The sequence below is a fragment of the Hypanus sabinus genome, chromosome 21 (assembly GCF_030144855.1).
Source record: "Hypanus sabinus isolate sHypSab1 chromosome 21, sHypSab1.hap1, whole genome shotgun sequence".
Taxonomy (NCBI): Eukaryota; Metazoa; Chordata; class Chondrichthyes; order Myliobatiformes; family Dasyatidae; genus Hypanus; species Hypanus sabinus.
The window spans coordinates 191,471-205,243 of NC_082726.1; the positions used below are offsets into that span (position 1 = coordinate 191,471).

Here is a 13,773-nt window from a genome sequence, read left to right on the forward strand (position 1 = left end):
AAAAACTTGGACAGATGCATGGATGAGAGAGGTATGGAGGGATATGGTCTAGGTGCAGGTCAGTGGGACTCGGCAGAAAAATGGTTTGGCACAGCCAAGAAGGGCCAAAAGGCCTGTTTCTATGCTGTAATGCTCTATGGTTCTATGGAACAGTGGTTTCACTTGGCAGATGGATCCAGAACAAGATGACATTCAATAAAGGTGATCTGCTAAAGAGCCAACTGTTCAAAGGTTAATTTTATTATCTAAGTATGCACACAGAATACAATGACTTCTCCAGATAGCAATGAAAATATGAGAAAAGCCTTGAGTCATTGAAAGAAAAGACATCAACCCCTCATACGAAAAAGAGAAAGAAGCAAAACTTGCAAACCTCAGACCCCTCAACTCCTCCCTCACACAGAAACTACCAGATCACCCACCCAGACACATGGCAGCTATAACATCAACCCCTACAACCCCTCCCTCACACAAAAACTACCAGATTGCTCACCTAGATACAGCAGCTAAAACATCAAACCCCCCCCCCCCAAACTCTCACATAAAAACTACCAGATCACCCAGTCAGACATGACAGCTAAAATATCAACCCCCCAACCCCTCCCTCACATAAAAACTACCAGATCACTCACACAGAAAAACAGGAACATCAGACCTCAAATCCCCAACCCCTCCCTCACCTAAAAAACATATCGTCCAACCACCAATCAGCAACAAGAAAGAAAGCACAGAAACAATTAAGAAGACCAATATAAATTACAGTCCATATCAATAATTAGCTATGTCTCTGAATTTCAAAAACATCTTCCGTTAGCATTGAGGAGAGCGACAACTCAAACTCAGACCAAAAGTGATACAAGGAGTTTGTGTTTTTTTTCCTCGTGCAGCTCTAATTGGCACTGTAATTCACTGCAAGTTGGACCCAGTTCTTAACTTTTCCCATTAACTACTGAGGTATGGCCATCAGCAGGTTCTGGACATCGGGCCTGATCTCAATGTTCTACTTTAATTGGTACAAAATTGTGCAATTACTTATCTGAAAGATATTTTATGTTCTTCATGCCAGATAAACTTGGAACTATATCTTTCATCTGCATCCCAGATCCTTAGATAGCTTGTAAATATTTTTATGAAAACTCAGTAGCCAGTTTAGCACAGCAAGTTCCCACAAGCAAAGTACTCAACAGGCATTGGGTGTGTCAACAGTCAAAGTCAACCAAACTTTTCTCTGTCAAAAGTTGCTACCCTGTTATTTGTTGCCACTTTACCCACCCCTCACTCCTCATCATATGCTCTTACCCCTACCGTTGTCCAGAGCCCAAACTCTTGTCCTGTACTGACCTGTCTCTGGTTTCTGATCCTGCACCACTGAACATCCAACAGTTCCCTGTTCTGCTTTCAGCCTTTAGAGGACAGTGGTGTATTGTAACAACCCAGCTGCGTGAGACATAGCCCATTAGAAGCAGAGAAAATGGCCCACAATGTTGATAACTTCACTCATCTTCAATTGCCTCATCACTGAAATGTTCCCACAACCAATAGACTCACTTTCAAGGTCTCTTCATCTCATGGTCTCAATATTAATTGTTTTCAGCACTCTGGTTGAACATTCTAGTTGGGCAGTCTTTCATTGATTCTGTTATGGTTATTATTCTATAGATTTATTAAATATACCCACAGGAAAGTGAATCTCAAGATTGTATCTGATGACATATATACTTTGATAATAAAATTGACTTTGAACTTTGAGATGAACAGGGAATGAGGTGAACTACCAATGTCATTCTTCCTCGGCCCAGAGATTTCAGGGACAAAGAACATGTCCAACATGACAGCAGCAAGCTCATCTTTTGCTTCTTCAGTCTAGAGAAAGTCATGCAAGAAATTCAAGAGAAACCTTCACCCACAGAGTGGTGACTGTTTCGAACCCATCACCACAGGAAGGGCAAGTGGTGAACAGATGTTCAATGGGTGTGTTGTAAATTCACTAGATACCCAAGACAGAGTTTAAAATATCACTGATTCATTTGTCACAGATCCAGAATATTAAACTCCAGGTGAACAGCAGCAGAAGAAACTCCTGCCAACCAGGGTGCAGACTGGGTGTGATGAGCAGCAGCAATAATTGCAGATTTCAACACCAACAGTTTAATTTTTAAACTTGCTTCTGGATACAGCAACTGTGATGGTTAAATATCCATCATGCGGCTTTTTAAACCTTTTTCCCCAGTGTGAACTCGATAGTGCGACACAAGGTTGGATGATTGAGTGAATCCCTTTCCACATTCAGAACAGATGAACGGCCTCTCCCCTGTGTGAATTCGCTGATGTTCCCGTAGTTGAGATGACTGAGTGAACGCCTTCCCACAGACCGAGCAGGTGAATGGCCTCTCTCCAGTGTGAACTCGCTGATGTAGCTTCAGTTGAAATGACCGAGGAAATCCTTTCCCACAATCTGAGCAGATGAATGGCATCTCCCCAGTGTGAATTGACTGGTGTGCTAGTAGGTGAGATGACTGAGTGAACCCCTTTCCACAGTCTGAGCAGATGAACGGCCTCTCCCCAGTGTGAACCCGCTGATGTATTTTCAATTGAAATGACCTAGGAAATCCCTTTCCACAGTCTGTGCAGACAAATGGTCTCTCCCCGGTGTGAACTGATTGGTGCGTCTGTAGATTGGATGAGTGAGTGAATCCCTTCCCACACACGGAGCAGGTGAACGGTCTTTCCCCCGTGTGAACTCGCTGGTGTGTCTGTAGGTGAGATGATTGAGTGAATCCCTTCCCACATTCAAAGCAGGTGAACGGCATCTCTCCAGTGTGAACTCGTTGGTGTTCTTTCAGTTGAGAAGACTGAGTAAATGCCTTTCTACATTCTGAGCAGATGAATGGCCTCTCCCCAGTGTGAACTCGTTGATGTACCTTCAGTTGAAATGACCGAGGAAATCCTTTCCCACAATCTGAGCAGGTAAACGGCATCTCCCCAGTGTGAACTGACTGGTGTGCATGTAGATTGCATAACTGAGTAAATCCCTTGCCACAGTCTGAGCAGGTGAATGGTCTCTCTCCTGTGTGAAGTCGCTGGTGTCTCTGTAAGTTAGATGACTGAGTGAATGCTCTCCCACAGTCTGAGCAGGTGAACGGCCTCTCCCCAGTGTGAACTCGCTGATGTAACTTCATTTGAGATGACTGAGTGAAACCCTTCCCACATTCTGAGCAGATGAATGGTTTCTCCCCAGTGTGAACTGACTGGTGTGTCTGTAGGTGGCATAACTGTGTGAATCCCTTCCCACACACAGAACAGGTGAATGGCCTCTCCCCAGTGTGAACTCGCTTATGAGTCTGTAAGTGGGATGACTGAGTGAATGCCTTCCCACAGTCTGAGCAGGTGAACGGACTCTCCCCAGTGTGAACTCGCTGATGTACTTTCAGTTGTGATGACTGTGCAAATCCCTTTCCACAATCTGAGCAGGTGAATGGCATCTCCCCAGTGTGAACTGACTGGTGTGTCAGTAGGTGAGATGTCTGAGTGAATCACTTCCCACAGTCTGAGAAGATGTTCAACCTCTCTGGTGTGAATTTGCTGTGTGTCAGCAGATCAGATGACCAAGTGAAAGTCTTCCCACACACTCTCCCTTGTAAATTCAGTGATGTATCTGCAGGTAGGTTGTGAGTAAACCTCTTCCCACACACGGAACAGATGAGCAGCCTCTCACTGGTGTGAATTCAGCTTGCATGACAGAGTGAATTGCTTCCTGCAGTCAGGAAAGGTGAACCATCCTTCTCACTATGGTGTGAACTTGCTGATGTGTCTTCCAGCTGAACGACTGAGTTGATTCCATCCCAAACACAGAACAGATGAATGGCCTTGCTCCACACTGTCAACTCACTGGTGTGCCTATGGGTTGGCTGAGTGAGTGAATCCCTTCCCACAACAAGAGAAGGAGAATGATATCTCCCTGTTATCAATTCTCTGGTAATTCATTGACTCAGATGAATCCCATGCACAATCAATGCAGTTGAAGATCTCCAGTGAACACATGCTGGTGTGTTCTTAACACCCCAGCTCCAGTGGATTTCATGGAGTTGAAATAGAAAATGTCATCCTTTCAGAGACAAAGCACACTTCCAGTTGGGATGAGTTACATCCTCTTCTCCCAGGATCATCAACAGATATATTGGTGTTTACAAAGGAAATACCTGGTCACTCCTTAAATATCTGGACAGAGACAGCAAAACTGACGTGTTGTTGTGTTTGAGATTTCCATACACAAATTCTTTGTCATTCTAACCTGCAGAAAAGGTTTACAGAAAACATCAATGAGTGAAGGACAGCATTTCAATTACATAATTTAAGTCTCTATGGTGAACTCTGACATCTGACTGTTACAGGCTCAATACTAGTTGGAGGAACAACTCCTTAACTTCTAACTGGGCATGGATCAGATTACTGGACTGACTATCAAACTCTCTGACTGTTTTTCAGTCTGTATCTGAATGGGACATTTCTGCCCATCTTCAGTCTGTGATAGCTTTCTCCATTAGTATTACTTCCAAGTTTTGGGCATGTTATGCGTGATGGACAGACCTGATGGACAATGGGGTGCAGAGTTAACCATTCCCAAACCCCCTCCTGAGAACTACAAACTATTGCTGTTATGCTGCTCATGAGAGAGAGAGAGATGAAGCCCAGGCAAGAACATTTGCGACAGATAAGAGGGGGAGAGAGACTGTTGATTTACTGTATTATGACTTCTACAAGGATTATTTACCTTCTACTACTTTGCTCGTTAACATTCCTCAGGAGATAGCAGGAGTGGCCTGATTTGATGGACACAGTCATTCAGAGTTGATGGATAGCTGAGACCCCGTGAGTGGGGATAAAAGACAGGTCTGGAGAGACACCCTTCAGACACACCCCTGGACACTGACTGAGTGTTGGGAACCCACAGGAAAGGTGGGAGTTTCGGAGACCAAATCAGGAGATCGGTCAGTAAAGCGCTCAGTATTACAGCAGGGCTGGCGGGGAATTGTGTGTGAGTCCACTCATGCCAGAGTGACGAATCCACCACAGAAGAACGGTCTAGCTGAAGACCAGACGGGTCATAACTGAATGGCCACAACGATATGACAGATTAAGAAAGCAACGGAAGGTTTGGCTGCTGTAGCTGTTACATCTCTCTCTCTCTCTCTCTCTGACGATTTCAACACAACAACCATAACCACCTCAGCATTTATGAACTGAACTCTATACTTTCCTATGACAATTAATTTACCCCTAGACATCAATAGAGCTTGTTTATAATTATTATTATTCCTAAACTTTTAGGTTTACTACTGCTAACTTATTTTATATGTATATTTGCATTTTTGATATTGTATTGTGTAGTTTACTAATAAACACCTTTAATTTGGTACCACCAGACTCCAACGGATTCTTCTTTCTCTGCTGGTCAGACACCCAGTTACAAGGTACATAACAAATTGGGGGCTCGTCTGGGATTTGACTACCAAATTGGGGGGCCAGTGAATCGGGATAATAGTCCCTTATCTGCTCTGGTCGTGTGGATAACCAGATGGGAAACCAGCACAGATGGAAATAGACAAATTTCTAAAAAACCCGACTTCGGCGGCATTAGAGGATGCCAGGAAGGTGGAATTGGTGAGTGTTGCGAGACCATTGAATCTCTCGGTGTGAAACCGGCGATGAGAAAATTGGAAATACAGAGAGCAATAGCTGAGTATTATGTATCTCAAGGTGTGTTTCCGTCGGGGGCATTGGACCTGTTCCCTGAGAGGAAACCAGTCGAGGGTGAGGTTCAGTTACAGATGGAAAGATTAAGGTTGGCTGTGGAGAAAGAGAAAAGGAAGCATGAGTTCCAGATAAAGGAGTTGGAGGCTGCAAGGCAGAGAGAAGAAGCTGAAAGGCAGAGGGAGGAAAGGGAGAAAGAGAGGCAGCATGAGCTGGAAATAGAGAAGTTAAAGGCATCGCAGGGAAGAGACCGGGCAGCAGACCCAAATAAGGGGTTCAAGATTGGTCAGGAGATCCAGTTGGTACCTCCATTCGAGGAAATGGATGTTGATAAGTTCTTCCTCCATTTTGAGAAAGTGGCTGTGAATCAGAACTGGCCTGAGAGAAAATGAGCTGTTCTGTTACAGAGCGTACTTAGGGGGAAGACTCAGCGAGCGTATTCGGTATTGTCCATGCATGAGTCTAGGGATTATGAGGAAGTAAAAAGGGCTATACTGAGGATTTACGAGTTGGTGCCAGAGGCATACCGGCAGAAGTTCCGGAACTTGAGAAGTTTGCCTGTGAGGTGCAAATATATTGTGAGCGTTGGTGTGCCTCAAAAGGGGTCATTGGAGATTATGATAAATTGTTACAGTTAATGTTGATTGAGCAGTTCAAAGGTTGTATTCCTGAAAGTATGACGACGTACTTGGATGAGAAGGAGTCAGTGACTCTGTCTGCCACTGCCAAGTTAGCAGACGAGTGTGCCTTAACCCACAAGACAAAGTTTTCCTCAAGAGTTACCAGAGAGGCAGTACGTACGGCAGAGAAAGCCCACCGGCTAAGGTAGAGAATAAGCCGGGAACTAGTGGAAAAGGTAAGGAGGAGGAAAAGCAGGCTGGCAGGAAGGTTCCTAGCTTTACGTGTTATAATTGTGGGAAAACTGGTCATATCACATCTAAGTGCTTTGCTCCGAAGAAGGAGACAGGAAAAGGGAAAACAGCAATCCCGACTGGTTGCATTGAGCTGGTCAATAGATCGATGAGGAAGGCGAAGTTAGAGGGGCGTGAGAAGTTTATCTCAGAAGGGACGGTGTCTGTGAAGGAGGGTGAAACCCCAGTTCCAGTGCGGATCTGGAGAGATACTGGGGCTGGTCAGTCATTGATTCTAAGGAAGGTGTTAGATTTTGGTCCTGAGATTGAACTGGGGAGGTTGTGTTAAGAGGTATCGGGAAAGGGACTGAGGCCATACCTTTGCACAGGATATTTCTGAAATGTGACCTGGTATCTGGACCAGTCAAAATAGGGATGCAGTCGAAACTACCGATGGACGGCGTGGACATCCTACTTGGTAAAGATCTGGCAGGTGGGGATGTGTATTCAGCAGTGAAATTAACAAGCAGGCCGTAAGTGCTGAGGACCCGCCCATAGATTCTAAGATTTATCCCGCATGCGCAGCCACTCACAGCATGTCTAGAAGGGTGGCTGAGAAAGGAGCCAGTTTAAATGAGTCCAGTATTGATTTAGCAGAGGCGTTTTTACCGACCCTGTACCAAGAGGAGTTAGAAGATGGTAAAACGGAGGATAGTAAAGGAGAGGAGGTGGATCTACCATTAGCAAGGAGGGAATTTATAAAGGAGCAGAGACGTGATGAGGAGCTTGTGGCGTTGAGAGAGTCAGCTTTTTCTGAGGCAGAAATTGATAAGGAACCAGAGAGCTACTACCTGAAGGAGGGAGTGTTAATGAGGAAGTGGAGGCCGACCACGGTGCCAATCGATGAGGACTGGGTGGTGGTACACCAGGTGGTGGTTCCGAAGGTTTATCGGGATGAAAATTTTGACCCTTTCCCATAAGATACCCCTAGGTGGACATTTTGGAGTGATGAAGGAGGTTATGGAGGCACAGAGTAAAGATGAGAAACAGATAGAGCAGTTAGAAGGTCCAGGGTTGGACACGGATGATCTGTCTGGCTTGACAGAGCTGTTTGCAGTTGAAGAATTTAAATATGTTCCCGATGATATAAGGGCAGTCCTAGATGAAAAGGATGCCGCTACCTTGAGGGAGTCTGCTGGGTTAGCAGACGAGATTGTTTTAACCCACAAGGTTGAGTTTACTCCAAAGGGGAGTTGGCCAGAGAGTAACTGGGAGGATCAGGGAAACTTAGAATTTGAAAAGGGGACTGGTATTAAAAGCCTAGAAGAGGCAGATGTCCCGTTTGCTTGTGTTCAGGATGTGGAGTCACAGGGTACTGAACCTAGTGTTAAAACTCAGGAAAAGTCTGAGGTATTTGATTTGGTTAAAAAGGAATGCAATTCTTTTGGGTCAGATGGACTTGGTTCAGTGGAGAAAGGGTTAACCTTGGCACCAGTGGAAAGTGAAAATTCTCAGTTACTTGCGTTAGACGGTGTGTTAAAAGTTAGTGATGAGATGAAAGCTGGTGAGATGAATGTTATGGAAGGAAAAGGGAAAAGTATTGTTCCTAAATGTTTGAATAAAGAAAATTTAAAGTCTGGATTGGTTTTAGAAGCATTGACTATGCTGAAGGAACAATGGTTTGTTATTGGAGAGGCAGAACTTAAAGCATTGTTTTGTGGTCACTTAAAGTGGGATGCTGGAACAGCTCATCCAGGGTCGCTGGCAACCCCTGGCGTTTTTCAGCAAACACCTACGACAACCCGAGCTCAAATACAGTGCTTTCGACCAGGAACTGTTGGCGCTATGCTTGGCAATCCGGCATTTCAGGTACTTCTTAGAAGGTAGGCCTTTCACCGCGTTCACGGATCACAAACCTCTTACCTTTGCATTCACGAAAGCATCCGACCCCTGGTCATCTCGCCAGCAGCGACATCTATCCTACGTCTCTGAATACACGATGGATGTCCGGCATGTCTTGGGAAAGGACAATGTCGTGGCGGATGCACTCTCCCGCCCTAACATCCAAGCCCTGTCCCAGGGGGTAGACTATGAAACACTGGCGGAGGCGCAGCAGGCAGATGAGGAGATCCCTAGTTACAGGACTGCAGTCTCCGGTTTGCAGCTCCAGGACCTCCCCATAGGCCCAGGTAAGAGGACCCTACTCTGTGACGTCACCACCAGCCAACCCCACCCCGTCGTTCCAGCAGCCTGGCGGCAGTGCGTTTTCAACTCCATTCACAACTTGGCGCACCCCTCCATCAGGACAACTGTCCGGATGGTGGCCAACATGTTTGTTTGGCACGGACTCCACAAGCAGGTCAGTGAATGGGCCAAAACGTGCATGCACTGCCAAACAGCCAAGATGCAGCGGCACACCAAAGCTCTGCCGCAGCAGTTCCACCCCACCCACCGGCATTTTGACCACATTCATGTGGATATCGTGGGCCCCCTGCCAGCGTCGCAAGGAGTGCGGCACCTCCTGACTATCGTGGACCGGTTCACTCCCCAACACCACCTCCGAATCTTGCGCCCGGGCATTGATTGCCACCTGGTTATCTCGCTTTGGTGTACCGACCCACATTACCTCCGACAGAGGCGCCCAGTTCACCTCCAGCCTGTGGTCAGCTATTTGGGGACACAGCTGCACCACACAACTGCTTACCACCCACAGTCGAACGGACCGGTGGAGCGTTTCCACTGTCACCTGAAGTCGGCTCTCATGGCCTGCCTCAAAGGGCCTAACTGGGTGGCCCATGTGGACTTTGCACAGCTGGTCGAGATTCCAGCACCGTGGCGCAGAGGCAGACCTCCCAAACAGAGTCTGACCCAGACTGTGGACAATGGGGGGTGTATCGCCGGTTCTGGGGGGGGGGGGTTATGTGGCGACCCACTTCCCAGCGCACTCGAACCGGCTCACAAAGTGGCGTGCCCCGGCATTCAGGCTGGTCCCAAAGAGCGCGCCAAGCCTGCTTCACCAGCAAGGGGAAAAGCCCGCGCGCAGGACGGGACTGTGAATATGCACCCCCTACAACATTCCCGACCGGGGAGGGCAGTATCAGGAAGGCTTTAAAGTGAGGCCGCAAAGTTTGAATAAATCGCTTTTTGGAACTGCAGCTCATGACTCCGTGTCGTTATTTCAGCGCTGCGTGTAGCACACCGCTACAGTAAGGTACTTTTTTTCCCTTTTCTTTTTCACCAACCAGCTCATTTTGGAAGTAGGGGTACTTTTTTTTAATAAAATACAATCATTCTACTTTATTTCATTTCATAATTAAATCTTTTTTTCTACATGATTGATTTGGAATATGGGATGTTGTAATCATATTACTGTGATTTAAATGTAAAGTAATTTGTATTACTTATATCCTTATTAACTTTGTACTTATATCCATGCAATTTATATAATATTAATAAAAATATTGAAAGAGAAAAGAGAGGAGCCCATGGCTACTGATTGTTGGGACAAGGTTTGAGGAGTCAGGGTATTTATAAAGCTTTGAAATTTGCGTCACTTGGCCTTTCCTAATGATGACTGTGAACAAGCCATAGCTCTAACAAGCTAATTAAGGTCTGAGACCTTGATAAAAGTTACCTGAGAGCTCAAATCTTTTGAGGTGCCCAAACTTTTGCATGGCGCTCGTTTCCTTTTTTCACTCTAAAATTGTACAAAACAAAATACTACACTAATCTTGCTTAAAATGTTGAAGAGAATGTTTCATCTTTAACTTTATAACTTTTGGAGATAAGTTCAACTTCTACTCACTTATTCACAGTAACAGAAATTTTGACCGGGGTGCCCAAACCTTTGCATACCACTGTAAGTTGCAGGATGAAATTGCCACACAGATGGCCAAAATCAATCTGTTAAGGGCTTCAGGTGTGGTGAGTACTAAAAGTGCTCCAGCAGGACAGTCCTACGATAGGAGTTGCTATATTGAAAAACCACAGGGGAAAACAAAAACACTCGATGTCAATATTGATTAATTTGTCCCTCAAGTATTTGGGATACATGAACAAGGCCTCGATGAGGTTATTCAGGTGTTTACTCTCAGCTTGCACTAAAGAGTGTTATGAATGTACCACAGCTCTGAGGGGCCGAAGGGGCGGGAGCAGCTCCCTCCTTCCGGTGAATCGCAAGATCGCTATTAATTCGGGTCTCGGACCCAGAAAGTGAGAGACAATGCAACGGTTTTGGCCATTGTTCTTAGAGGCACCTGTGTGACGTGCATGTCCCTGCTATGTGACAGCTACCATGGATATGGACACCCTCGGGCAATGTGGGGGTGGGGATTGCATCCCCCTACTTTGATGGACATCTACAACTCTGCAAGACAAGATAAAAGGGGACTGCAAGAGGCAGTACCTCAGCAATGCACCAGAAGGACACCCTCGCTCAGTGCTCCCGTAATAGCTGGAAGCCACTCAACGCCACGTGCGCTCCTAACCCCTTTGCCTGGGGAGCGGGTGGCTGATAATACCGAGAAGGACTTCGAACTAACAACAGGGAAACAACGCTCCCCTGATTTAACGGAGTGGCTTCATAAAGACCCGGGCAAATTTTTTTTCCGTTTTTCACCGATCCCTCTAAAACACGTGAAACCCAGCGATTCCCCGAAAGGCTAAAGTCTGCAGACTTCTGAGTGACTTTTATATTTCCAACGGACAACAAATTATCCCCGAGACAACAGTCAAGATTATTTCTTAATGATGATTATTGCTACACCCGCGCTTTAGATTGAGTTTTGCCGATGTATCTGTTCTGAATGATTGTATTAACCTTACTTTTGTGCTCCCCTTTATGAATAAAAACGTTCGAAAATAGTGCCATCAGACTCCAATGGACCTCTCTACCTTTGCTGGTGAGTTATCCAGTTACGGGATATGTAACAACTTGGGGTTTCTCGTCTCGAGATTTGACACCAAATTGGGAGGCCAGTGAATCGGGCATGTATGTCCAAAACTTGAATCTGGTTACGCGGGTAGCCAGACGGGAAACCAGCAAAGATGGACGTGGGTGAATTTATGAAAAACCCACTAGAGGCGGCCACCAAATCAGACTTGTTAAATTTGGCGAAGGGGTTGAACCTCGCAGAAGTGAGGTTGTCCATGAAAAAGCGGGGGGTGCGAAGGGTCATACGTTGGGAAGAATGTGTTTGAAGATGAGGTATTGGAAGATATCCCTGAAAAGGTACCATCAAGTGGGACGGTTCAGTTAGAGGTGGAGAAATTAAGGTTGGAACATGAAATTAAGTTAAAAGAGCTGGAAGCGGCTGAGAGGCAAAGACGGCATGAAATTCAGCTAAAGGATCTAGAAGCAATCAAGAAAGAGAAACAGAGGCAACATGACTGGGAAATTGAGAAGATGAGGAATGAGAGAAGAGATCAAGGGTTAGACCAAGCGGAGCGGTTTAATGTTAGTAGGGAGTTGAGACTGGTGCTCCCATTCGAGGAGACAGATGTCGATAGTTATTTCTTGCTTTTTGAAAAGGTGGCAGTAAATCAGAAGTGGCCAAAAGAGCAATGGGTGGCGTTGTTACAAAGTGTGTTAAAGGGGAAGGCCCAACGAGCATATGCGGCGTTGTCTCTGGAGGAGGGAGAAGCGGAGAATTATGATGAGGTAAAGGAGGCCATTCTCCGGACTTACGAATTGGTCCCTGAGGCCTATAGACAAAAGCTTATAAATTTAAGGAAAGGGTGGAATCAAAAGTATACTGAGCTAGCCCATGAGAAGGGGGTGCTCTTGGACCATTGATGCACCGCGGAAAGGGTGGACAAGGATTATGGGCGTCTCAGGGAGTTACTTTTGATTGAGGAATTTAAAAGTTGTGTTCCGGAGGAGATCCGGATGTATTTGAACAAGAGGCCGACGAGGTCAGTCTCAGAATCTGCTAGGTTTGCAGATGAATATGCCCTAACTCGCAAGACAAAGTTTTCCTCGACAAAAAGTTACCCAAGAGACCGTGGGAACGGTAGGGAAAGCCCGCCAGCTAAGGTAGAAACTCAGCCGGGAGCTAGCCGGAAAAGTGAGGATACCAGGCCAGAAACCTGGAGATTTCCTGGTTTGACCTGTTTTAATTGTGGAAAGGTGGGACATATTGCATCTAAGTGCCCCACTCTGAGGAAGGAGCCAGAAAAAGGGAAAGCAGCTATCCCTATAGGATGTATCGCGTCGATAGGAAAATCGGTGAGAGGGCCCCCGGTAGATGGAGTACAGGAGGGGCGTGAGACGTTTAGTTCCGTAGGAACCGTGTCCCTGGAGGAGGGAGGCCCACAAATTCCAGTACGGATCTGGAGAGACAGTGGAGCTGAGCTTTCATTGATTAGCCGTAAAGTGCTAGAGTTCGGACCTCCGACGGGAGAGGTAGCCCTGAGAGGCATAGGAAAATGGACCGAAGTGGTACCCTTGCATAGGGTCCTTCTAGATTGTGAGCTGGTGTCGGGACCAGTAGAGCTGGGGGTCCTGCTGGAGTTGCCGGGGGAAGGCGTGGATGTCCTTCTGGGGAACGACCTAGCGGGAGGGAAGATGGGCGCAGCAGTGAAGCTAACAACCCAGCCTGCGAGGATTGAGGCCCCTCCCTCCGATCTGAAGATATACCCCGCCTGCGCGGTCACTCACAGCATGTCGAAAAAGACACCTGAGAGAGAGAGCAGATTAAATCCGGCCGGTTTTGATTTGGCCGACACATTTTTACCGACTCTGTACCAGCGAGGGTCCGAGGAAGATAAACCGGAGAGTAAGGAGGGGGGAGAGAGTAACCGGGGAGGTAGACCTGCCATTAGCCAGACGAGAGTTTGTATGGGAACAGGAAAGGGACGAGGAGCTGATAGCCTTGAGAGAGTTGGTTCTTTCGGAGACCGAGATTGAAAACGAGCCCGAAGGTTACTACCTGAAGGAGGGTGTGTTGATGAGGAAGTGGAGGCCCCCCAAGGTGTTGGTCGATGAGGACTGGGCGGTGGTACATCAGATAGTAGTCCCGAAAGTGTATCGGGACGAAATTTTGAACTTAGCTCATAAGGGACCGTTAGGTGGGCATTTGGGAATAATGAAGACAGTGGATTGGGTTCAAAGAGAGTTCTATTGGCCAAACCTGAGAAAGGAGATTATTGAATATTGTAAAAGGTGTCATAC

At 46.5% G+C, this 13,773-nt stretch overlaps 1 protein-coding gene across 5 annotated transcripts in view; it reads right to left on the minus strand.

The window, feature by feature from the left end:
- Positions 1 to 219: 219 nt before the first annotated feature.
- Positions 220 to 13,773, minus strand: part of LOC132378730 (zinc finger protein 235-like) — a 40,615-nt gene continuing 27,061 nt past the window's right edge. For 2 of the 5 annotated variants that reach the window (XM_059945823.1, XM_059945826.1), the window contains exon 2: positions 220 to 4,291. In XM_059945823.1, the coding sequence (XP_059801806.1) occupies positions 2,190 to 3,482 (1,293 nt within the window). In that variant the 5' untranslated portion in view covers positions 3,483 to 4,291 and the 3' untranslated portion in view covers positions 220 to 2,189. Of the gene's footprint in view, positions 4,292 to 8,525; positions 9,460 to 10,236; positions 10,574 to 13,773 lie in introns of those variants that run through there. The other 3 variants (XM_059945824.1, XM_059945825.1, XM_059945822.1) reach the window with 3 other exon arrangements.